We start from the raw sequence: 24,392 nt of genomic DNA on the forward strand, positions 1-24,392 counted from the left end.
CCCATCAGCCTGCACTGACTGGGACTGATGCAGTGCTGTCAAGTATCCCATTTTCCCCGGGATTCTCCCTTATTTCAAGCAGTTTCCCGCTGCTCTCCCTTATTTTTTATTTCCCTTAAATTTCCCATTTTTAATGGAAGCAGCTCCTCCCCTGCTGGCCACGGACTGGGTGGGAAGACCTCGCCTACTTGGAGAGAAAAGCCTCAGCCCTCAAAGCAAGTGGGAGCCGTTTCCCGTGCTTACAGGGGGGTGTATTCCTCCCCCTGCATCAGCCCCTATCCGTTGCCGCCGAGCCCCTCAGCCGGCCAATAGGGTTAGCTGGCGGGCGGAGCCTGGCTGCCTTTGAGCAGCTGCTGCTTCCTGTCCTGTTTTGATGGGATCAGACAAGAAGACGATGGGGCTCCATTGCGCGGAGCACATGGTTGCCCTCCTCTTTGCTCCGCTCCAAGCCTGAGCCCGCTTGGATTTTACATTGCTGCTCCGCCCACTTTTGCTTCTGACTCCGCCCACCACTGACATGTGACTGTCCCCGGGATAGGTGAGACTGCTGATCCCTTATTTTCAAATCCGAAACTTGACAGTTATAGACTGATGGGAGTTGTAGCACAAAACATCTGGAAGGTGCCAGCTTAGCAGAGGCCACTTGTAAGTTAGCTCTTGTGTATCACTGTGGCTCTTTTGTAGCAGAAATTCCTGGCTGATGTTGTCCATTTAAAGAACAGGAGTCCTGATGTTTTCCTTGGTGAATGTTTTGCTTTTCTCATGATTGGGACTCCTGAACCCGCGAGAAATAATTTAATTTGAGCCGAAGTGTTGCATTAGCAACATAGGGCTCGATTTGTGTTTTTCTCGCCGTGGCTTGCTGGCTCCTGGCGATTCTCATGTTTTCTTAATGTGGATTCTTGAGTTTCTGGTGCAAGAGAGAGGGGGCAAACACCGCAGATATGTAGAAATGTGTAAACTTGGATTTGGAAATTGAGAAGGGGTGTATTTGCAAATGAAGAGGGGCTTGGACACCCCTGTTTCCCTGCCCACCTTTAATGTTGACAGTGTTAATTTGAGCGTGGGCTCAACCCCATGACCTACTTTGTATCCAATTTCAGCCTTGGAAAATGTGATGATAGCAATAAAAAGAGTGCCTCTGAGCTGCGGTTGTCTTTGTATTCCCTCCCTGCCAAGTAACTACAGCCAGTCTTCAAGCACCCAAGCACTGTTGGAAGGTGGAGCGTGGCCCAGCTGGAAGAAATTGGGAAGCTTGAGACCCCCCGGGGGTTGTTGGCGATGCACGCCCCACCCGACCTGATCAGGAGCCATGCTGGCTGGTAGTTGACGTTCACTGATACCTGGAGTTTCTGCAAGGGACCCCATTCCTGTTCTACATCCTGGTGTGCAGATTAAGCCCTGGCCAGAGGACTACAAATCAACCTAAGGCAGGTTGCCTGTGGGAGACAGAGGTGGGAGATTTGGGACTGGGAGAGAGGAACCCACGCGTGCAACTTGCGGCACATTCTTCCAGGAAGACTCGAGGCTGGGCACATTCTTGTGTCAATGTGTGGGATAGACAATGTACTGGGCTCCAAGAGTTGGGTACCAGAGAGAGAGAGAGAGAGAGATCTGTTCTGTTTGCTCCTTTGGCTATGAAACTTTAGTTGGAAGGGACCCCAGGGGTCATCTAGTCCAACCCCCTGCAGTGCAGGAATCACTACTAAAAGCATTTTGGCTATTTAACCTCTGTATAGGGAGCAGGTGGCACTGTAGTGTAAACCACTGAGCCTCTTGGGCTTGCTGATTAGGTCAGCGGTTCAAATCCCCGCTATGGGGTGAGCTCCCGTTGCTCAGTCCCAGGTCCTGCCAACCTACCAGTTCAAAAGCACACCAGTGCAAGTAGATAAATAGTTACCGCTGCAGCGGGAAGGTAAATGGCATTTCCGTGTACTCTGGTTTGCGTCACGGTGTCCCGTTGCGCCAGAAGTGGTTTAGTAGTTCTGGCCACATGACCCAGAAAGCTGTGGACAAACGCTGGCTCCCTCGGCCTGAAAGCAAGGTGAGCGCCGCAACCCCATAGTTGCCTTTGACTGGACTTAACCATCCAGGGGTCCTTTACCTTTACTGAGAAGTCAGTGTGCTGTAGTGGTTAAGAGTGGTAGACTCGTAATCTGGTGAATCAGGTTCACGTCTCCGCTCTTCCACATGCAGCTGCTGGATGACCTTGGGCTAGTCACACTTCTCTGAAGTCTCTCAGCCCCACTCACCTCACAGAGTGCTTGTTGTGGGGGAGGAAGGGAAAGGAGAATGTGAGCCGCTTTGAGACTAGTGATAAAGCAGGATATCAAATCCAAACTCTTAATGTTCTTTTGAAAGCCCTCCAACTACCCACCACCTTCTGAGATGGATACTTGTGCCCCAGGGATGTGGCTCGGTGGGTATGGGCTTGGGGGTCTCGCTCCAAAGGAGGAGTCAACAGCTGAGGAGGAGGGTGTGCCCTCTGCACGTGAAAGGTGGATCTCTGGCTAAAGAAACATTTCAAGTAGTGGAGCTGAGGAAAGTTGGGAGGCAGTGGGAGACAGGAGTGCCTGGCATGCTCTGGTCCATGGGGTCACGAAGAGTTGGACACGACTAAACGACTAAACAACAACAACCCCAGCTAGACCTCATCAGCCAGCAGAAGGGTAGATGGATATTGCTGTCCGATTTGATCCAAGAAGCAGCTTCATTTTGTTTTGGCAACACAACTTCAAGAATCTAAAGGGGGGGGCATTATGCAAGTCGTGAGTTGGCCAACACCACCACGCTGTTGTTTCTGGCTGAGTTCTTCGTTGCTTTTGCACAATTGCTTAATCTTGATGTGCTTTCTAAAAATGAGAATACGTAGTGCTTTCTGTTTTGTTTTGTTTTTTAAGGGGGGAAAAAAAGAATCCAACACGAGGGTCCCCAAAAGGATGTCCATATTCATCTTTTATTCACACAACATGGAGTTGCCTCTACATTTCCATGCTTCTTAATTACAAGAGTTAGTCAGACAACGTTACACAGTAGGTTGCCCCTCTAAATTGCCATGGGAGGCCCCAGGAAACGTCCTGTCTCCATTCAGCCATCACTACAAGGGACCAAACGGCCTTCCTTGCTTGCCCCTTGCCCAGCGCCTGAGGTGATTGTCCGAGGAAAGTATTTTTTTTTGGGGGGGAGAGGGATCAGTTTGCTAAGAGGTGGGAAGGAAGGGAAAGGTTAGCATGGAATCGCTTGCGTCTCTCGACTGTAAGGCCAAACGGGGTTCAAGCAACCTCAGTCCAGTAAGTCAAACCTGTCCTGGTTTTCTGCATGGGCAAACACGCCCGGCAAATCAAAACGATAAACCACCCAATAGGGAGAGAGGGAAAAAACCCTTATATCGAACCTCCGTCTGCAAGAGTTTCCAGTTTTGCACCTAGACACTTCATAGAATCGTAAGAGTCTAGCACAACCCCTGCAATGTAGGAATCAAGTTTGAAATAAAACCAACTTGGGAAAGGAGGCCAGGCCAAATATGTCTCTCTACCCCAGCTCCTCTTCTTGATTTAGCGGTACTTGGTTTCTTCTCTGCATTGGCATTTCACACTCTCAAGTCTTGCTCTGCCCGTCTCAATGTGGGAGTTAGTGACACGGCCACCCAGAGAGGCTGGGGCAACCCAGTCAGATGGGTGGGGTACAAGTAATAAATTATTATAAATCATTATGACATGGTGGGCTGCAGGGAACACCGGCATGTGTTAGGACCCAAGAGCTGCCGAGTTGCCGGTGATTTGGCGAGAGTTGAGTCCCAGGTGGCAATAAATACTGTGCATGTGGCCAACTTGCAAAGACTTTTTCACAACCAAGTGGTTAGACTCCCTTTTGGAACCCCAAGACAACAAGCCACTCACCTTGCACCTTGTCAGCACAGACAACACCCCATCGCCAGGGCATTAAAACATTTATACGTGCCCATCCTTAGAAACCAGACAAGAATTAGGCCTGCCGTTCAGTGTGGATGTGTTTTGTTTTTGTTTTAAATCCTACTGTATACTGCAAATATTACAATATCTCACAGGACCAGTGACATCTTAAGATTATTTAATTATGGCAACAGTTTCTGGTGCTGAAACGACACGGAGACAATTTGCCCTTTCGAAACGCTAAGCTGGTCTCTCCGGGTGAAGAGATGCGACGTGAATGAATCACTTCTGGTACTGCCACCGGCAGAGAGTGCTCTTTTGTGGAGGGAGGTTTGGACTAAGACCCCCACAGTTTATAAGGGTGATTAATGAACAGTTCGCCACAAGAGAGAGAGAATCCATTTCCTTGCTTGCAGAGAATTCTACTGGTAAAAGACTTGCTAGCACAAGGCGAATCCTACACTCCTTCTCTGCCTATGCTAAGTAGGTCAAACAGAAAGTCTGTGCAGCCCAGAATGAGAGCAGTTGCCAAGGGGAGTCCAGCTGTTTGGGATTAAGGGGGCAAAGCACAGAGCTCATTGCCCAAATCCCCTTCCTCACCAATTCCAGGGTCTTCTCTCTCCCCTTCCTGATCCTACAGAACTTATTAGTGGTTACTGGTAATCCCAGAGACGTTACAAAGAAGTTGAAGTTTATGCTTGTGTCTGTGTTTTGCTGAAGGAGCAAATTAATTTTAGATAATTGACTTGGGTTGCTGCTGGTGGGCTGGCGAGTGCATGGCAGGGTCCAAAGGACACATTCGGGCACTCCTAAGGAGAAAGCAACCCAGTTGCTGAGTGGAAGGAGCTCAAGAACCGAAGAACCAGTTTTGTGTCCGCTTTGGCTAAAGTGGCATTTGCGAAAAGTCATGAAAATGAGGCAGCCACCAGGAGAGGCGGGACCCTGCTGGAATCATTTGAAGCGGCAATCCTATACTAAACATGACTGCAAGTAAACCTCATTGAGCTCAGTGCAATGGGTACAGGACCTTTGTGCTGTAGCACAGTTTGTTTCAGTCTGCTTTTTAAATTTTCCAACGCTAGTTTTCTAAATAAATTTGTTTGCATCAGGAATTGGGGCAGGGGTTAACCCATTCTAAGTTATAGCTGCTACCCGTATGTGACCACTTTATGTCATGTTAAATTCGCGTGGGAAAAACACTGCCCGACTCAACTACAGGGAATAGTGGGGGGAAGTGAGCCGTTGTGCCTTTTTAATAAACTGAATGACTGCACCTAGGGTTCCTTGCAACATCTCCAGCATCCTGAACAACTGTTTCCTCTGGCAAAGCACTCTTGTGGCTCAGCCTAAGAGAGGAAAGAAACCCCCACCAGGACAAGACGAAAATCCGGGATCCTGAATCCCACAGTGGCGCATCAGAGATGCCTTCAGGAAGCCCTCAAGGAGGACAGGAGGAGAGGAGTCCTCTGCCACTGTTGTTGAGAGGCCTGCTTTGAGCTTCCACCTCTCTGAAACTTCTAACTCACCTGGACCTTCCCTGATGCTTCAGCAAAGATGAGGAATTGCTCCCGCCACCTGCTGCCCACTTGTTCTTTGGGTCTTCTCTGGTGCCAGCTCAACTCTGGTGGATATTCCCCCCACCCCACCCCTGCCACCTATAGACCTTGGAGTGCTTCACCCAAGGGCATCATGCATGGTTTGGAGCCGTTTAGCTAAGACCTCTTAGATACATGGCCTCTTCAAAACAGACGAGCTTGCAATCCCTAGACTCTCTTGATGGCGGCGGATGTGTCTCATTTGCCCATCTGTTCCTCCTGTTAAATGCATGCCATGCACTGCATTTCTCCGTTTAAAAATAAAATAAAATAAAGGGATCCAAGCTATTTATTTACAGTGGTGTCTCTTGAAACAGCTGCCCAAAAGTGTTAAAATGATGCAGACCTGGGTGAATTGCAATGCCAGTTCCCAGGAGGAAAAAGGAGAGACCAAGCTGAACAGCCCCCCCCCCCAAAATGTCCCAAGCAGTTAGGATTTCAAACAAACTGGAATTTGCAAATGTAAATGGCTCAGGCTACAGCTTTGTCAGTGACAGGTAATGGCCCATTAAGGTGTTAAGGCACTTGATTCCGATTAGGTTCTTTGCTCAAGAGGTGTCCAAAACCAAGTCAGGATTCCTGTTTCAATTAACCCCTTCTTTTCTTCACTGTGTCTGAAGAACAAGAAACGGGGGTTTGTCAAATTTGGACAGCGGTAGGTAGTTGCAATAAGCCTCAGTAAGCTGCCCTGACTTTCCTGGAGAGCAGAGAGGGAGAGGGAGTGTTGCTAGCTACTTTCAAAAGACCAGTTTGGGACAGGTGGGTGGCAGCAGTTTGGGCCCAACACCAAGGTGCTAGTCCACAGTGACTCTTAACGTGAAAAGCAAGACGCAAATTGCAGCCGGGTGCCTTTGCAGTTTTAAGTGTGGATGGATTGTCAAAGCGAGGGGTGCGAAACACACAGGCAGAACTACCCACAGAGAGGACAGGGGCACTCCATAAGAACCGTTGGCCGGTTTCCTGGAATGGCAGCCAAGTTACCTTCATTCACCGAAATAACTTAATGGAAAATAGGCTTGGAAGTTAACTGAAGAAGCAGGAGTCGGAGGCAAGGGGAAAGCAGGGTTGGGCATGGAGCTGCGGTCCAGCCATTCCAGGAAAGGGAATGAAGTGGGGGGGGGGGTTTGAGACTCTTCCCCAAATTCCATCTTTTTCTCCTGCTGGTTACCTTCTCTCAACCACCTTGCTGTTGCGTTATGCTTTAAAAAGGACTAGAAAGTTTCTGCAGCTACAGTGAAATGCCCAATGCAGACCATAGATGGGCGCTATTTAATCCTTTAATCTTAATTAGAAAGCTCTTGTCACCAGAAAAGGGTGGGTGTGGGAATAAATATATTTTTGGTCAAACTCAAGGAAGCCATTTCCCCTCCCCCCCCCCCGAACAGCAATAAAATAAATAGCAAAGATAGATTTTTTTAGAGCATTCTCCCCCCCCCTACAAATAAAGAGCCCCAGTGATGGGTAATAAGATATATATACACCTCTGGATTAAAACTATGTTGTTAGCAAATTTATAATGGATTTTTTTTAACCCTTTAAACCTCTATATAATAAATTCTTACTGGCTGAGCGGAGGGGAGGCAGGAAACCTCTGGCCCTGGAAGATGGTGGCATTGCACAGTTCCTCCTGGAGAACAGACACATTGGCGGCAGTGGGGGACGGGACATCCAGTTGTGGCTGAACTTCAACTCCCATCAGGCCCAGTTGCACGGTGCCAACAGTCAGTGATGATGGGAGATGCAGTTCAGCAACGAGCGGATCTGCAGCCCCACATTTAACTCTCCAAGACCCCCTTTCCTAAACCAGTCTCTGGAGTTACAGAGAATTCAGTGCCGTCCTCCGAATCACCGCCCTGCCTGCATCCACACGGGGAGAAGGCAACCGCTGTCTTCGGAGCCAGTTTGCTGGCCGCTATCAATCTTCTCATCAAGGAAGTTCCTTAGGGTTCCCCAAATGGAAAAAGCCAATGGGTCGGTCTCTTTTGACAACAAAAAAGGTCACCGGGAAGGTAAATGCTGCTTCCACGCCCATCCCGACTGCCCTGAGTACCCCAGGGCACTGTTGTGCCACCATAGATGTCATCGCTTCTCTCTGTGAGCTCTGATTCCAGAGTCTCGCTCAGTTTCTTGGGGCCAGCTCTCCGAGCAAAGAGATGGGTCTACAGCAATGGGTCCCTGGGGGAAGGGTGGGGGTGCTGCGGTCCTAGGGCAGGAGAGGAAGATACTCCCCGCGTGATTTGGCTGGAAGGCTCCTGCTCCAATTTGGGGCGGCACAGGGAATCGATGCAGCGAGCTGCTCTGGCAAGAGACCTTCCTTCTCCCCCAACCCCTACGAAAAGTCCCCGCCGACTCTCCTTCCAATTCTCCAAATATGGCTACCACTCACTTTTACCTACAAAGTTTATGCTTCCAGAGGGGGAACGCACCTTCAACTTCCCCAGGCTACAGGGGTGCCGTTTGCCCACACCCCCCCGCTGCCGCCATTCATGGGCCCTCTCACCGAGGCCTTCTGCAAAAACCCTTTAGGCTTGCGCAACTGCACCATCCTGTGGCAATGAGTTACACAGACCGCAGCAGCCCGACGCTGAAATAGAAACACGTCTTGCACCCAAATTCTGACATGCCAGAACAGGCAAAGAAAGAGGGGAGAAAGCGAAGGAGCTACCGAAGGCAAGGAAGTCTCTTCTGAGACGCTCAGGTGTGTTTTAAGAAGCGACTCTGTACGCCCGGGGGTTGGTGGGAGGCCTGGCCGATTCTCTGTGTTGGATAAAGGCACTTTCTCTACTCCTGAGCGTGCCTGGCATCTAAGCGCGAGAGGAAACCCTCTTGGCAGTGGCAGTGGCTGCTCGGACGCCCCACTGAAGCCAGGAAGAAGCCTTGCCCAGACCAGCCATCGGAAGATGGGGAAGCTCTGTTTGAGAATTGGCGCGCCAGTTCTCTGGAAGCAACGAGGGGGTTTCTGCAGACGGCGGAGGACCCCCCCTCTGAGTGACAAAGGCCAGTGGTGTGGAAGAAACTTAAGTGGGCATTAAGTGGGAGCACTGGCCTCGGGAGGGGATGTTTCCGCTCTGCGCCCCATCTAGTCCAACCCCCTGTGCGTGTGCCCCCTTGTGGGACACAAGATCACACACACGCACACACGTTTTTGTTATAATAATCCAAGCCTGTTAGGGATGGCCGTGGAACCGCTCTGCAGGCAGGGCAAGGGGGTGACAAGTGTCTCCTTTCGGCAGCTGTCATACAGACTTCTGACACACACACACACGCACACACCTCCCCCCAAATCCCCACCCCACATCCCAGGGGCTCTATAGCATCCATAAAAGAAAACGTCTGTTCTTGGCAGTGTTAGAGTGGACAGGAGGCCTTTCCACGCAGCTCGAGTCCGAGGCGTCCTCAGACATTTCGAGGAGACGGGGTCACTTTATCGCCCTGAAATTTTGGGAGGTGTTATTTGCCTTGCCTCCATTGGAATAATATGAGAATAAGACTCCTGCCAAGATGCCACAGTGCAGCTCCAAATTGTTATGTAGGGTAGCAAGCCAAAATATGCCCAGATTCTCAGTGCCGGTAAGTCATTTCCCAAAAATGTGCTTTTGTTTCTCCCCCTTAGGTGGTAACATTTTGGAAAGGGGGAGCTAAGTCCACCCCTCACCCCAAATGGAAAGAAAGAAGTTTTTAAGCCTCCTTTTGAAACAAGGGTTCCGGGGGCCTTCATTGGGAACGGCCATCAGAAAGCAAGAATTTAGGCGGAAGGAGTCTTACGCAGGACATAAACCCAGGGTTCAAAGTGCAATGGGCAGCCTGGCCGGCCTCCAATGTCGACCCGTGTGGAAATGCCTCCCGCATCGCGATTCAATGCTTATTTAATGCTGAGACGGCTCCCGAAACCGAAGTTTGCATGCAACGGAGGGGAAACACCAGGCCTTCTGCTGGGGGGGGGGGGGGAGAGCACAGACGCAGCCTGGGACCCAGCAGGGCTGCACCCCCTGTCCCAACACAACCCACAGAGATGCAACCCAAATTTAACCAGCCATTCCAGGAGAGGCGGAGAAAGGAGAGTCCGTGGACCTTGGCTGCCCCACGCAGAAATTGGGTGCAGGCTGCACGGATAGGCTAAAGGAGGCTGAGGGTTGTGGACAGGGGGGCGCACCAACACAGCAGAATGTTCCTCAATGGCCAGCTCCGAAATCCCACTGCGGGGGCCTGACAGCATAACCGGCCCATTCTCTGGGGCGTTGGGAGGGGGGGGGAGAAAGTGTTGGGGAGACCATGGCTTTGGCCCCTTTTGGCAGTGACTGTGCTGGAACAGGGAAGGGAAACGGGGTCGGAGGACTGCGCCAAAAAGGGCGCCCGGGTCTGCGTGGTTCCGTCCCTCGCGTTCATTCAACACGGCGCCTCAGGTCGGAGGTGGCCAGCCTGAACTACAACTCCCGCCAGGACCGTCCAGTATGGGAGACGGCCTGCGAAGATGGGGCCAAGGGTCTCCGGTTGACATAGCAGCTATGTACCTGTCTTACCTGGCAGCCAACCTCCTTCACCTCAAGAGGGTCTGGACTAATGGGGGATTTGACCTGTGGGTGGGGGGCACTCTCCTTCCACCTTCTGTGTGATGCCCTCGCCCTCTGGGTGCCTGCCCTCTGGTCTCCAAAGGGCCACCTGGACCCAAACACCCCCTCAGCTGTCTTTATGCTCCAAGCCACCCCCCCAACTCCTGTCCTGACCCCTTCCTCCCCCCGAAAAGTGCAGGTTGGGGAGGAGGAAGGCAGTCCCCTGCCTCTCCCCGCTCAACCCCACAGTTCACCTGAATCTTGCCAGGATGCCCATTAATGCAGACTCTCCGGATCAGAACTATCCTGCTGTTCCTCCCGACGACTGGGCTGCTCCGTCTCCAGGCAGGGGGCTGCTGTGGGGCAGTGTGGGTCTTTTTGTCCACAGCAGAAGCAGCAGGGGAATGCCGTGCACATCAGCGGCTCAGCCGGAGAGGCAGGCCGTGTGGGCAAAACCCGGAGCGACCTCCCTCCCTCTCTCTCTGCCCGGGTGCCGACCGAGGACGTTTCCTTTGCTGCGTCAAGAACAGTTCCGGCGGACCGGCTGGCTTTGGGGTGGAGGTTTGGGGTGGTGGTGGTGGTAGGGCTTTTGACGGGTCGGCGATACGCCCAGTTCTGTTTGGGCTCCGCGGGCACCAGCGCTATAGGACCCCTTCCATGAAGCTCGTGTCCAAGTGCTGGATCAGCACCCGCATAAAGGACATTTCCTTGCGGGTGTTCTCGAAAATGATGCGCGGGTCATCCGACTGGCAGCGTAGGCAGTTGGGGGCCATCACCATGGCCAAGTTGTTGACGTCCATTTTGGTGACCGCCACGTTGGCCGGCTGCACAAACACCTGGCCGGGGGGGGGAGGAGAAAGGAGAGGCGTTACGGTAGGCAGCCACAAACCCATCCTGTTCGTAATCTAAGGAAGGTGTCATGGTGATTAGGGCTGGGTGACAACCTGGTCTTCAACACTGCGGTATATATCACCAGCTAAACATCGCGACATACTGATACAGTGGTGCCTCGACTTACGAATTACTCGACATACGAATTTTTCGACTTACGAATGAAAAAAGTGCCCGCACGCCTACGAATTTTTCGCCATCCGAAGGACATCCGTTGGCGGTTTTAGATGGGGTTTACTCAACTTACGAATTTTAGATCCGGTTTACTCGAATTTTTCCGAATTGTTCGTTTCCAATGCATTCCTATGGGGGAAATCGCTTTTTTCGACTTACGAATTTTTCGACCTATGAATGTGCATTCGGAACGGATTAAATTCGTATGTCGAGGTACCTCTGTATATCACAATGTCTGAAATAAGAATGGAGCTAGGCATTGGGTGGCTTCCCACATTGTTTCCCGCATTGTGATTTTTGCATGGCACACACACAATTCGTGATATATATCGTCAGGTCAAAAATTGTGAAACCAATACAGTCAAACCTCGGGTCCCAAACACCTCCGTTTTGGAACGTTTCATCTCCCGAACGCCACAAACCTGGAAGTAAATGCTCTGGTTTTTTGACATTTTTCGGAAGCCGGATGTCTGATGCAGCTTCCGCTTGAGTGTAGGAAGCTCCAGCAACCAATCAGAAGCCGCACCTTGGTCGTCGAACATTTTGGAAGCCGAATGGGCTTCCGGAACAGATTACGTTTGAGAAGAGATTTCGTTTGACTCTACCAGGATATGGGCTTCAAACCAGTTTTGCACGATATATCACCCAGCCTTAACGCACATCATAATTAGCAATATATTGCCAGGTCAGAAATTATGAAACCATTATCACGATATGGGCTTCAATCCAGTTTTGGACGATATATTGATATATCAGCCAGCCCTAACGCTGGCCAGTGGCTCCGATGTCTTTAAAAGAGAGGTTTACTGAGGGCAAGTCCATCAGTGGCTACTTATCACATTGGCTATCTGCCAGGAATGTGCATGAGAAAACGCAGAGCGAAGGAGCTGGAGAGCACCTGGTTGGCAAAGGTTGATCCAACCCAGCTGTTCCCAATCTTTCTTGGCCAGCCTCCTCCTTCTTGAGACCATAATCTTGTCCCCAGTGCTCCCTACCCCATCCTATCCTACTCTATCCTATCAAAAGCTTTATTCAGAAGAGCAATTTGCACAACCCGCTAAGGAAGATAACACAATCTGATTCAAAAGAGTAACAGTTCATTGCGCGTTTATCCAAAACCCAATTAAAATGATTCAGTTTAATGAATTCAGCAAAACGGATAAACTTGACGCAATGATATCTGCTTCTCAAATTCTGATAGCCATTTAGTCTTAGAATCATAGAATCATAGAGTTGGAAGAGACCCCAAGGGCCATCCAGTCCAACCCCTTGCCAAGCAGGAAACACCATCAAAGCATTCCTGACAGACGGCTGTCAAGCACGACATTCAGTAACTCTTTCACGGCTCAGCAAACTCGCAATGCGATGGATGGCCTTGATGAAGTGATGCCATTTCCCCAATGTAGGGTTTAAAGTCACTGAGCAGGGGTCTTAAATCACCATGTCTGGCACCCCCCTGGGGATTCCCACCCCACCCCCGAGGGTCAGCCGTGCCCACTTTGGGAACCACAGGTCTAAAAAAGCCCCAAGGTTGGCAGAAGACTCGGGACAAGATCCTGTGTTCTCAACCAAGGTAACTCTCCGTGGGCCACCCTCTTCCAGGGCCCACGATCCCGTTCTGGGCTGGATCCTCCTTACCTGGAGGAAGCGGATGAGGTAGCAGAGCACCATCTTGTTGATCCTGGGCATGGAGTGGACAACAGCAATCGCGGCTTCGGGGTCCTCGTAGTGGGTGATGCACTGTTCGTAGAAGTCGTGGGGGATGAGGGGCTCCTCCAGCTCTCGATACCAGAGTTTCAGCAAGGAGGCTGCAGGGGAAGGGAACGGGGGGGGGGGGGCGCATCGGTCAGGGAAGAAAAGAGGTCGAGCCACACTGTCAGTTTGCATTTCTTAGTGCAGAAAGTATTGATCTGATGTGTAGAGATCGTTCCTATTCTGCTTCATTCAAGAGGGTTCTGGAAGCTTCTCTGTGTGAAAGAAGCAAGCAGAAGGTTCTTGTTGTTTGGGTTATTCCTTCAGAGAAGCTGGTCCTCCTGTTATCTCTTCTTCAAGGTCATGCTGACTATAATAAGAGGCCAGAAGGAGCCTGGGTTTCACTCTTTCCCTTTCTATCTCTTTTCCTTCTGGTGTGGTGTTCTGTATACAGTGTTAAGGTTTAGTCTTATTACAAGTTATTGTAAGTTTGAGTTAATTCTGCTGAAACTGGATTTCTTATGAACAGTGCCAATCCTGAATGTATTGGATTTGTGCCCATTATGCAGTAAAGCTCTGCTGGATGAAATACAATTGCCTCTGGTCTATTTTGGGGGAATCCTGCAACGTGTTTAAGTTGTTACTCTGCTAACTATACGTTGGAATCTGGATCATATTGAGTAGAATTTCAAAGACACACACAGGCCCATTTCTGACCAAACTAAGCCTCCTAGAGGACAGTACACATCAGGAAGTTTAGTTGGGTCAGAATAAAGTATACACTTTCAGAGATAATGCTAAATGCATTACTTCTGGTAAACGAGCCACCACAACCACTAGTGGGTCGTGAAAATTTGTGTCCCAGGCTTTTTGGACTTGTCTAAACATGTACCACCTGAAACCAATGGGACACATTGGTTGCCGATGTGAAATACATTGGCATTATTATCACTCTCCTACCCCTCTATTGTGAGATTAATGAGAGGTTGCGGGGGGGGGGGGGTACCAATGTTTTGTAATGCATGCCCTACTTGATCTCCTGCAAAATATTTTCCACCTGTTTTAGCTTCCTAGCTGATGAGCAAGAAGAACAGGACATGCCCCAGGAAAATGATTGGTTGCATTTACCGGTATATCCCACCCTCTTCCCCAAGCAGACTGAGAGAGTACATGGTTCTCCTTCTCCCCATTTTATCCTCATCACAACCCTGTGAGGTAGGCTAGGCTGAGAGGCAGAGACTGGCCCAAGGCCAACTGGTGAGCTTCATGGCCGAGTGGGGATTTGAACCCTGGTCTCTCAGCTCGGCACCCTAACCACTATGCCATGTCAGCTCTTAAAGGCAGAACTGGGCCCCCCCCAGCCCCTGTCCCATGGCTAGGCTACCCAAGGGCTTTGAGGCTGGAGGGAAGGAGAGTGGGGAGTCCTTCCTCCTCACCGGGGACGTGAGGATCTTCCAAGCCGGTGGGGATTTTCCACTGGTCGACCTGCAGCTTGAGGGCGTTGACCTCATCGATGTCTCCGGGGACTCTGCAGAAGGGAAGAGAGGGACACACCAAAGAAATAGAGCGACTCACAATGTTAAGAAGTTGATCCTGGGCCACTTCCAGGCACTAAGGGTTCCCCCCTTTCCCCAACAAGCAGAAATGTCTTATAAGAACAGTGGATGATGGACTGGAAGGGTCTTTGGCCAGATCCAGGTCTCTTATGCCTCAAGAGCTGCTTTGCACACCCTGAGCTGCTTTGCATGTAACGCAAAGCCAGACCATTGTTTAGACTGAATGCACGAGTGTGAGGATTCCCAGAGCCAAGGTTATGGCCTCATCACTCCTCTCCCATGTCTCCCGCTGCTGTACTGCTGTGAGCTAAGCCATGGGGTGCGTCAGAATGCCATATGAACCATGGGTTGCAGCAAACCTTGGTTAGAGCCTGTGGTTTGTCTGGAGAGAGAGAAATCACAACCCCATCTTCAGACAGCGTGCTAAGCAAAACCGTGGCTTAGTTAACAGCCAGACAGGAAGAGGAGCAAACTGGCCAAAATCTCCTCTCAGGGAGGTCCGCACGCTCGTGCTAAGCCATAGCGTTGCTTTTTTAATCTGTTTCCTTATTTTCAACAACACGGAAACAACGTAAAACACATATATAATTAAATAAAACAAGAGACGAGATGCAGGTAAGAAATTCCAATCTGGTCATGTTGCCATTTCAGGATTCACCGCGATGCTAACAATAGCCAGCGAAAATGTGTTAATATTTGTTTCTTTAATCTACCCAGCGAAAGACCACGGGCAGTGGCTGTGTTTGGCTTAGGGCTGCGTGCAAAGTGGCTCACAGCCTCAGGGCCAAACCAGGCATGATGACCTGTTCGATTTCCATCACCTCTCTGAAGCTGCTATTTGCATTTCAGGGCCTGACTCCTGCAGCTCAACTCAACTCTCCTCCTTCCCTGTCTCATGCCCCCCCCCCCGGCTGCTACTTACGTAACAGAGAAAGTGTGCCACATCTAGCTTGGTCTAATGTGGATTTTATGCCTTCTGGGCAAAGTTCACAGGACAAAGGTTCTTGCAGAATACCGGGCATGGAGTTTGCCCTAAAATAAATGCTAAAAGAGCCAGCAGACTGGAACCCGGCTCAACTGTTTGCCCCAAGGGTGCTGCCCCAGAGCAAGGTGGGCCTTACCTGAAGATGCCCTCGGTCTGGTCTCCGTTTAAGGCCAGCACCTCCTCCGACAGCCTCGTCTGCACCCATGGGAGCTGGCGGTCGGGGTACCTCTCCTTCTGCATGTTCATGATCTCTTGCAGGGAGCTGCCGAACATGGAAGGGCTGAAGACGGCGTTCTTGGCGTGCCGGATCTCTTCGATGTTTGGCTTCTTCAGGCCCTGAAAGGGAAGGTGGCTGGTGTGAGCAGAGGCACAAGATCCAGCTCGGAGAGGTGCCCCTGGGCACTGGAGCGCAGGATACTTCCTAAACATGACGCTTCTCTTCTTCTTCTTCTTTTTAAATTTTATTTATACCTTTCAGATACATACATTTCACTTCCCCCTCTTTCTGCAGTTCCTTAAATTTATTTTTAATATCTTCTACACATCCAAATTAACTTAACTTGCTCATTTATTTCTCATATATATACTCTTGTATAGCTGCAGGTTGTTGCAATAATCCTGCCAGTGTTTTTATCTGTTTACAATTTATCCGTAAATATTCAATAAACCATTTCCATTCTTTGATAAACAGTTTATTATCTTGATTTCTTATTCTTCCGGTAAGTTTCGCCATTTCTGCATATTCCATAAGTTCTGCTTCTTTCCATTTTGGGGCAATAAACATTCTTGCCGCTGTTAGTAGCATACGTGAATCTGCCTACCCGGCTGCAAACTAGAATCCTGACACCGAGGGAGCCAGGAAAGGGTCAGAGAGGAATAGGAAAGGACAAGGAGGGAACAGCGCTAGCCAGGTGTGGGGAACCTTTTTCAAAGTTCAAGGACACATTTCAGCCAGGCGGAAACACTCAAGGAATCTGCAAGCCAGCGATGGCTTGGCGGCTAGTGTCGGACAAGGACCTGGGAGGCTGGGGTTCGAATCCCTGCTTGGCCAGGAAGCTCACTGCATGTGGCCTTGGGCAGACATTGTCTCTCGGCCTAGCCTACCTCACAGGGTTGTTGTGAGGATAAAATGAGAAGGGGGGAAGTATGATACCTTTGTTTTATTTATTGAAGTCGTTAGTGGTTTTGGGGTTGGGGTTTTTCCCCCCCCAACTCAAAGAGACTCAGGAAACAGCTGGAGATGCCAGGAGCCTGTTTAACACCTTAGTAAGCTGTTGGGGGTTGCTGGAGGCTTTGCAGGATCAGGTCTTGGCGAGGGGTTCAAAGAGGGAAGCCAACGGTCAACCCAGCGTCTTCACCCATCCCTTAAAAAAAAGCTATTTGAGAATCTGCGATGGACCTGGGATAGCTCACTCTGTAGAGCACGAGAATCTTAATCTGAGGGTCATGGGTTCAAGTTCCACCTCGGGCAGTGAATGGGGGTTGATGTCCCTTGGGGACACTTCCAACTCTACGATTCTGCAATTATTTGCTCCGTGAGCACACGCCAAATTGAGGCGTGTGAGAAAAGCCTTCTCTCCGCAGCCATCCAACCTTCGGCCACAGAGGGGCAGCAGTGCTCCGGGAGGGAAGGAGGAAGAGGGAGATGGGAAGGCTGGTTCAGAAGAGGCGAAAGGGCCGCTCTGCAGAAGGGTGGGGAGGAGAGAGTGCTGCAGGTGGAGGGAATAAACAACAAGGGCATCTTTCGCATCGATGCAAAACCTCCAGGGTGACGGAGCGAGGGCACCGCTCTCATGCAGGGAGGGGTCAACACAGTCCACGTGAACAGAAGGGGGCAAGGACGGAAAGCGAGTTCAAGGAGTGGAAAACTGGCTGCTTATAAGGGTGTGTGAGACCATCAATGGAGGATATAATGTTATTGTGTTTTTATATATGCTGTATGCCACCCAGAGTCGCTGGAGAAACCCAGCCAGATGGTAAAGGTAAAGGGACCCCTGACCATTAGGTCCAGTCGTGTCCGACTCTGGGGTTGTGGCGTTCATCTCGCGTTACTGGCCGAGGGAGCCGGCGTACAGCTTCCGGGTCATGTGGCCAGCATGACTAAGCCGCTTCTGGTGAAACCAGAGCAGATCACGGAAACGCCGTTTACCTTCCCGCCGGAGCGGTACCTATTTATCTACTTGCACTTTCACGTGCTTTCGAACTGCTAGGTTGGCACGAACTGGGACTGAGCAACGGGAGCTCACCCCATCATGGGGATTCGAACTGCCGACCTTCTGATCGGCAACCCTACGCTCTGTGGTTTAGACCACAGCGCCACCCATGTCCCACAGCGCCACCTGTGTCCTGTATGCTGTATGCCACCCAGAGTCGCTGGAGAAACCCAGCCAGATGGGCAGGGTATAAATAAAATTATTATTATTTAAAAAATAATTTTGTAGAGTTGGAAGGGACCCCAGGTCATCTAGCCCAACCCCAAGCAGTGCAGGAATCATTTCTAAATACCGGTAACACCTAGCAAGTACGACCCCCCCCCCAAACTTCTGTTTCAAAACCTCTAAGGAAGGAGAGCCATCACCTTCTGAGAGAGTCCGCTCCACCGTCAAGCAGCTCTCGCAGTCAGAAAGACTCCTCCTGAATGTTCTTCATTTCACTACTACAGTTTACACCGCAGAGAGAGAAATTAATCATTCGGAGGAGAGGCTGCCACTGGTTGGTGCCCTTGGGAGACAGACTGGTAGGGCAGAGCACAGGGAGGCCAACAGTAGGGGGCACCAGAAAAGACCGCTGGTGTTAGCTCCTTCCAACTTTGTCTGCCTCGTGCTCCTCAATGTTAAGCTCACGGAGGAGGAGGAGGAGGAAGCCGACAGGTAGGGTGACCCCCTGGGCTGGTAGGCAGCAGGTGGGTACTGGACTGTTGGAGCGACAGTGCCCCACTGGACCCTCATGGACTGGCACCCACAGGCTGCCCCTCCAGCCCAGGTGCAGGAGAAGATCCCAGCAGCTGCGCCAGCAGCATTCCCGCCGGCATTCCTCACCTGAGCACTTCTCCTCCAGGTTAGGGAGGAGGGAAATGTGAGCCTCACGCCCACGCGGATGTTGAAAGAGGGATGTTGTCCTGATGCGAACAGGAATAGCCTTTCTCACCTTCAGGGTTGGGAGGTTTTAGGGGGTGGTGCCATGACTGCAGACGCTGGCCAAAGACCTAGACTGACGGTTCCCCCAAAGGGGGTGGCAACACCCGCCAGGCAGTGGGAATACCGAGGAGGGGGGCTGCTAAGAGGCATGGGGGCAGCAGGGGGCGCTGGAGGAGCAAATGACTATTAGACTTTGAAAAGCTAGCATTGCCAGTTCATCGATTTTTCAGAATTAATCATGTTCAGAAGGACCTCCATAATGATGTATCATGGTATGAGCAATGAATGCTGGAAGTGTAAACAAGTAGAAGGTACCTTCTATCACATGTGGTGGACGTGCCCAAAGGTAAAGGGATTTTTCAGAATTAAACCTAATAGTTTTAATTGGGTTTTGTCCAAATCATTGCCACTGCCCTGAATTTAACTGTGTTATCGCCTTCCTTAGTGGGCCGGAGAAAACGCTCTCCTGAATAATGCTTTCTATAGGGGGGGCATTGGGGATGAGCGAGCAAAGCAAGAAAGGGTCCGGAAAGGTTTCGGAACCGCTGAGCGAGAGCAAGCTCCTGGGGGGAGCAGGTGGGGCTGCTCAAAAGGAGGACCCCTCCTGCTCTCACACCGCTCCTCTCATGCGCCCACCCGGCCAGGCCCACGTGCCAACATTCGGCTCTAGTTAAACTTTCATCCTCTTCCATTATTGACGGGGAAAGAAAGGCTTCCCTGGCATTTCGAGAGAGAGCACGCATTGCTTTAACCCTTTGCATGCTGCAACAACACCTCTGACCTGTTTTCAGCTCCACAGGGTGCTACCTCTCTCGCCCTGATCGGGCCACAGTGATCGATGCGACGGTCACCTCCAGACTTGATTATTGTAACTCGCTCTACGTGGGGCTGCCTCTGAAGCAGACCCAGAAACTCCAGCGGGTGCAGAATGCCGCGGCGAGGCTCCTCACGGGGTCTTTGCCGCGGGACCACATTCATCCAGTGCTTTACCAGCTGCACTAGCTCCCGGTGGAGTACAGGGTCAGGTTTAAGGTGCTGGTTTTGACCTTTAAAGCCCTATGCGGCTTAGGACCCTCATACCTAAGGGACCGCCTCTCCTGGTATGTCCCGAGTAGGACCTTAAGGTCCTCAAATAATAATCTTTTGGAGGTCCCAAGCCACAAGGATGCTAGGTTGGCTTCAACTAGGGCCAGGGCCTTCTCAGTACTGGCCCCAACTTGGTGGAACAGTCTGGCACAAGAGACCAGGGCCCTGCGGGATTTGGCATCTTTCCGCAGGGCCTGCAAGACGGAGCTGTTCCACCTGGCCTTTGGGTTGGTTTCAGTTGAACCCTGATGTTTCGTTCTTTTGGTGTGATTGGTGGGCTACTTAAAAATGAGGCTGCAGTTTAGATTTAATTTTAAATTGTATTTTAATCTGTATTTTAATTGAATTGTTTTATGTATTTGTTGTGATTTTATTGGTGTTAGCCGCCCTGAGCCCGGTTTGGCGGGGAAGGGTGGGGTATAAATAAAAAAATTATTATTATTATTATTATTATTATTATTATTATTATTATTATTATTATTTCATGCTGGTCTTGAATTGCTCTCTCTCCCCCTCCCCCCAAACACACACATACACACAAAATATGGCACAGCAACTGACTTGCACCCCCCCATGGCCATGCAAACACCCACCTTGCCCCTGGAATTTTCGACATTGCCTGCGTGGTGTGGGGTGGGTGGGTCGCTATGTGAGTTGCCCCCCCCTCCAGAAGCAGATGCAACTTGTTTCTGTTGCACTTATTTGGGCGGCAAGCTCTGAGGATGCTTGGGGTGTACAACGCCTTGTCCACTTTAGAAATATCATCAGAGCGATCCTACGAGTTATTTCTGTGACTCAGAAGGGAGCAGGGGGTTGTAGCCTAAATATTCTGCGATCAAGAATCCTGGATTCTGCAATGCTGTGCAAATTAAGTAAGGCTCAACCACTAGCAACCTGGCCGGGGCTGAGAGGAGCTCTTGTCCAAAACAACGAGCTCAGCAGGGCAGCAAAGGGCGGTCCAAAACCGATGTATCATCTAGTAATAATGACAGAAAAGGTTGGTGTCTGTCCTGCCACTGTGTCTGTCTTGTTCATCATCAAAACAAAATAAAAAATAAAAAAATCCTTCCAGTAGCACCTTAGAGACCAACTAAGTTTGTTCTTGGGATGAGCTTGTGCCCTCCATCTTTCCCAACATCAGGGTCTTTTCCAGGGAGTCTTCTCCTCTCATGAGGCGGCCAAAGTACTGGAGCCTCAACTTCAGGATCTGCCCTTCCAGTGAGCACTCAGGGCTGATTTCTTTAAGGATGGATAAGGAGGAGCAGGGACCGAGCAACGGGAGCTCACCCCATCTTGCGGGGATTCAAACTGCCGACCTTCTGATCGGCAAGCCCTAGGCTCTGTGGCTTAACCCACAGCACCACCCACAATGTTTAGCGGGTGATATATCACAATGTTGAAAACCAGATATGGCTCAACTCTAGTGTGTATGTGTGCATGTACAAACCCACACATATCCCTGTGTTGAACCCCTGCAGAAGAACATGTGGGGGCAATTGTCCTTTCCACTCATTAACTTAGGGAGTAATCAAGCACGGCGTTCTCTAGAGCTACAAACGGGGGCTGAGCAAGAGCACTACCTGTAAGAACATGAGAAGAGCCTGCTTGATCTAGAACCACTCCAGGAAAACAAGGCCAGTCCGGATGTAGCCCCACAATGCTGCCCCAGCTCTTCAAGGCTGGGCCTACCTTCCGGTGTCTCCTCCTCACCCGCTGCCCCTGCCTTGCCCTTTAAGCGGCTTCTCTTCTTCCTTGACTCAGGCTCAAGCCGAAAGGTCAGCGGGGACGGGGGGAGCTTCCCGTGAAAGGCTCTCTTTGTGGTTCCCCCTCTTTGTGGGTCTCTCCCCCACAAAGGAGCCTCAGGCTGGCTAGATCTGGGTATTCTCCTGCTATGAAAGGAGTCCTTTCTTAAAATGGCCGGATGCAGGAAGCTAGGATGCCAACGTCTCAGCACTTCTTCCTATTCCTATTCCGGGGCGGGGCGGGGGGGGGGGGAGAACCCTGCCTGGTCTGCAGGAGGAAGACCTTCAAGCCCTTCCTCCCATCTCTAGATGTGATGGGACAGGAGCTCAGGGAGCTGCTTCTCCGTCCTCTCCAAGAGGAGGACAGCGCTACGGATGGCTGCGAGCCACAATGGCCGTGCTCTGCCTCCCTAGTTTTAAATCCCAGTTGCTGGAAACCGCAGGAGAGGAGAGAGTTGCTCTTGTGCTTGGATCCTGCTCGTGGATTTCCCACTGGAGCACCTGGTCGGCAACTGTGAGAACAGGAGGCTGGACTAGATGGGCCCCTGGCCTGATTCAGCAGGCTCATCCTATGCCATCATCATCGTCATCATCATCATCATCTGAAGAAGTGTACATGCACACGAGAGCTTATACCCAGAACAAACTTACCGTATTTTTTGCTCCATAAGACGCACCTGAACATAAGACACACCTAGTTTTTAGAGGAGGAAAGGGGGAAAGCCCTGGTTTTTTGAGGATCAGCTGAAAGTGGTGCAGCTTTTTTTGTAAAGGGAAAAGCCCGGCTTTTTTGAGGATCAGCTGAAAGGGGTGCAGCTTTTTTTGCAAAGAGGAAAAGCCCTGTTTTTATGGGGTTCAACTCACAGTTCTGCAGCTTCTACTTCAGCAGACTCGTCTTATGTCATCATCATCATCATCTTCTGAAGAAGTGTACATGCACACGAAAGCTTATACCCAGAACAAACTTAGTTGGTCTCTAAGGTGCTACTGGACAATTTTTTAATTTTTTAATTTATTTCCAATGCGTCAGACCAACACAGCTACCTACCTGAATTATATTATTATTATTATTATTATTATTAATTTGTGGGGCATAGGAATTCATTCATATTTTATTTTCCAAAATATAGTCTGGCCCCACACAAGGTCTGCTGAAAAAGTTTGCTGACCCCTGGTTTGATAATAAGCTTTGTATTCTTCTTTATAGTGTACTCTAATAAAATTCCATAGCTCGAGAGATCAAATCCACACCCAAAAAAATTGGCAAAAAAAGGAGAGGACGGAGGTACCTTTTTGGCGCCGGTCAACGCTGCTTTCTGGAGCTTGCTGTAACAGTACTTGGCGTAAGTGCTTATTGCCACCCCTAGAAGAGAGGAGAGAGAAAGAAGGAAAGCAGCAAGTCAGAGCCAGGACAAGCCACAAGGCCACCCCAACAAGAAAGAGACCCAGACAGGAGAAACCCCAGAAGTATCCTCAACAGAAGCAATCAGAGCAGCCTTTTCCAAGCTGGGTCTGCACAACCAGCCCCAATCAGCCTTCCTTCGAGAAGCTCATTTCCGGCGACGGCTACCCGAGATGGACCTTGGCAGAGCAAGTCCTCCGACGAACCCCTTGCTCCGGCCGTGGGCTCGGCAGGAACCGCGTGCGAGCAACATGCAACGGCAACCGGACACCTGGAGGACTTGCTGTCTCCCTTGAAGCCCCTTGCCACCCTCCCGTCCCTCCAGCACCGCTACGAAACCCGCCCCGACAATAGCTCATTCTAAACTTGTCGAGGCCAGACTCTCACGGTCCCATTCTAGGGGTGCGGACATCATACGGTGGCGCTGATCCAGAAATTAATACCAGCTGTTCAGCCTCTGTAAGGCCTCCCCGCTGATGCGAACAATGGGTCACCCCACAGAACAACGCTGCAGATTTTCAAGGCGCTATACAATGCGGGTGGCACTGTGGGTTAAACCACAGAGCCTAGGGCTTGCCGATCAGAAGGTCGGCGGTTCGAATCCCCGCGACGGGGTGAGCTCCCGTTGCTCGGTTCCTGCTCCTGCCAACCTAGCAGTTCAAAAGCACGGCAAAAAGTGCAAGTGGATAAATAGGTACCGCTCCGGCAGGAAGGTAAACGGTGTTTCCGTGCGCTGCTCTGGTTCGCCAGAAGCGGCTTAGTCATGCTGGCCACATGACCCGGAAGCTGTACGCCGGCTCCCTCGGCCAATAAAGCGAGATGAGTGCCCTAACCCCAGAGTCGGACACGACTGGATCTAACGGTCAGGGGTCCCTCTGCCTATACAATGCATCTTGGACCATCCCAGCAGGGGACAAGGGACTAAGGACTGGGGGTACACGGAACTGCTGGCTGCGATACCCCAAGGTCACACAAGAGGGCATTTTAGAGGGGGGTCCTTTAAACCCCTAGAGCAGTGGTTCCATAAACTCACCCCCAGTGGCCCCCTCCCCTAGAGAAAGCATTATGAGCAGTTTACATGACCCATTAAGGAAAGTAGTGACGCAATGAAATTCAAAAAGAGTAACAATTAATTGCACATTCATTCGAAATCCAGAGCTATTTAGTTGAATTAATTCAACAAAACGTATGAACTTGATCCAGTGATGCAGTTTTTCAAAGCGTCATAGTTATTTACACCTCCAGCATACACACCTCCAGCCTCTTAGTGCCTCTCTAGGTAATCCCCCCACCCCAGGGAGCAGTGGGGGGGGGGATCACTGATCTAGGTCCTTGGCTGCCATGCGCCATTGGCCCCCCACCTCTGTGAAAGGAAACCATTCGGCCACTGGTTCTCCATTAGCTAAGTACTGCGGATCGCCTGTTTTTCAAAAGCCAAGCCATATGGACCCCCTACTTTTGAAAAATTCGAAATCTATATGGTGCTGTTTGTTACGTGAATGGTGCCACGGACCCCCTGGGTGGGTTCCACGGACCACCAATTGGCAACCTGTGCATTATGCATCTTGGTTCATCTTGGCCAGGGCAATTGCGGTGGGCTTTAAATCATTGCCTTCTTTTTTAACAGTGTAAATCAAGAAAATCTTTTTTTTTTTTTTAAAGTGGCTTGTG

The 24,392-nt window shown here is 50.6% G+C and overlaps 1 protein-coding gene across 1 annotated transcript in view; it reads right to left on the minus strand.

Annotated features, from left to right (window-relative positions):
* Positions 1-10,216: 10,216 nt before the first annotated feature.
* The window catches only part of ARHGAP39 (Rho GTPase activating protein 39), a 180,127-nt gene continuing 165,951 nt past the window's right edge, over positions 10,217-24,392 (minus strand). Inside the window, exons 7-11 of the mRNA XM_033155940.1 lie at positions 22,609-22,682; positions 15,491-15,690; positions 14,250-14,341; positions 12,760-12,929; positions 10,217-10,892 (exon numbers count right to left, since the gene is read on the minus strand). Coding sequence (XP_033011831.1) covers positions 10,698-10,892; positions 12,760-12,929; positions 14,250-14,341; positions 15,491-15,690; positions 22,609-22,682 — 731 coding nt within the window. The 3' untranslated portion in view covers positions 10,217-10,697. The remainder of the gene's footprint in view (positions 10,893-12,759; positions 12,930-14,249; positions 14,342-15,490; positions 15,691-22,608; positions 22,683-24,392) is intronic.

Source organism: Lacerta agilis, chromosome 7 (assembly GCF_009819535.1).
Source record: "Lacerta agilis isolate rLacAgi1 chromosome 7, rLacAgi1.pri, whole genome shotgun sequence".
Classification (NCBI taxonomy): domain Eukaryota; kingdom Metazoa; phylum Chordata; class Lepidosauria; order Squamata; family Lacertidae; genus Lacerta; species Lacerta agilis.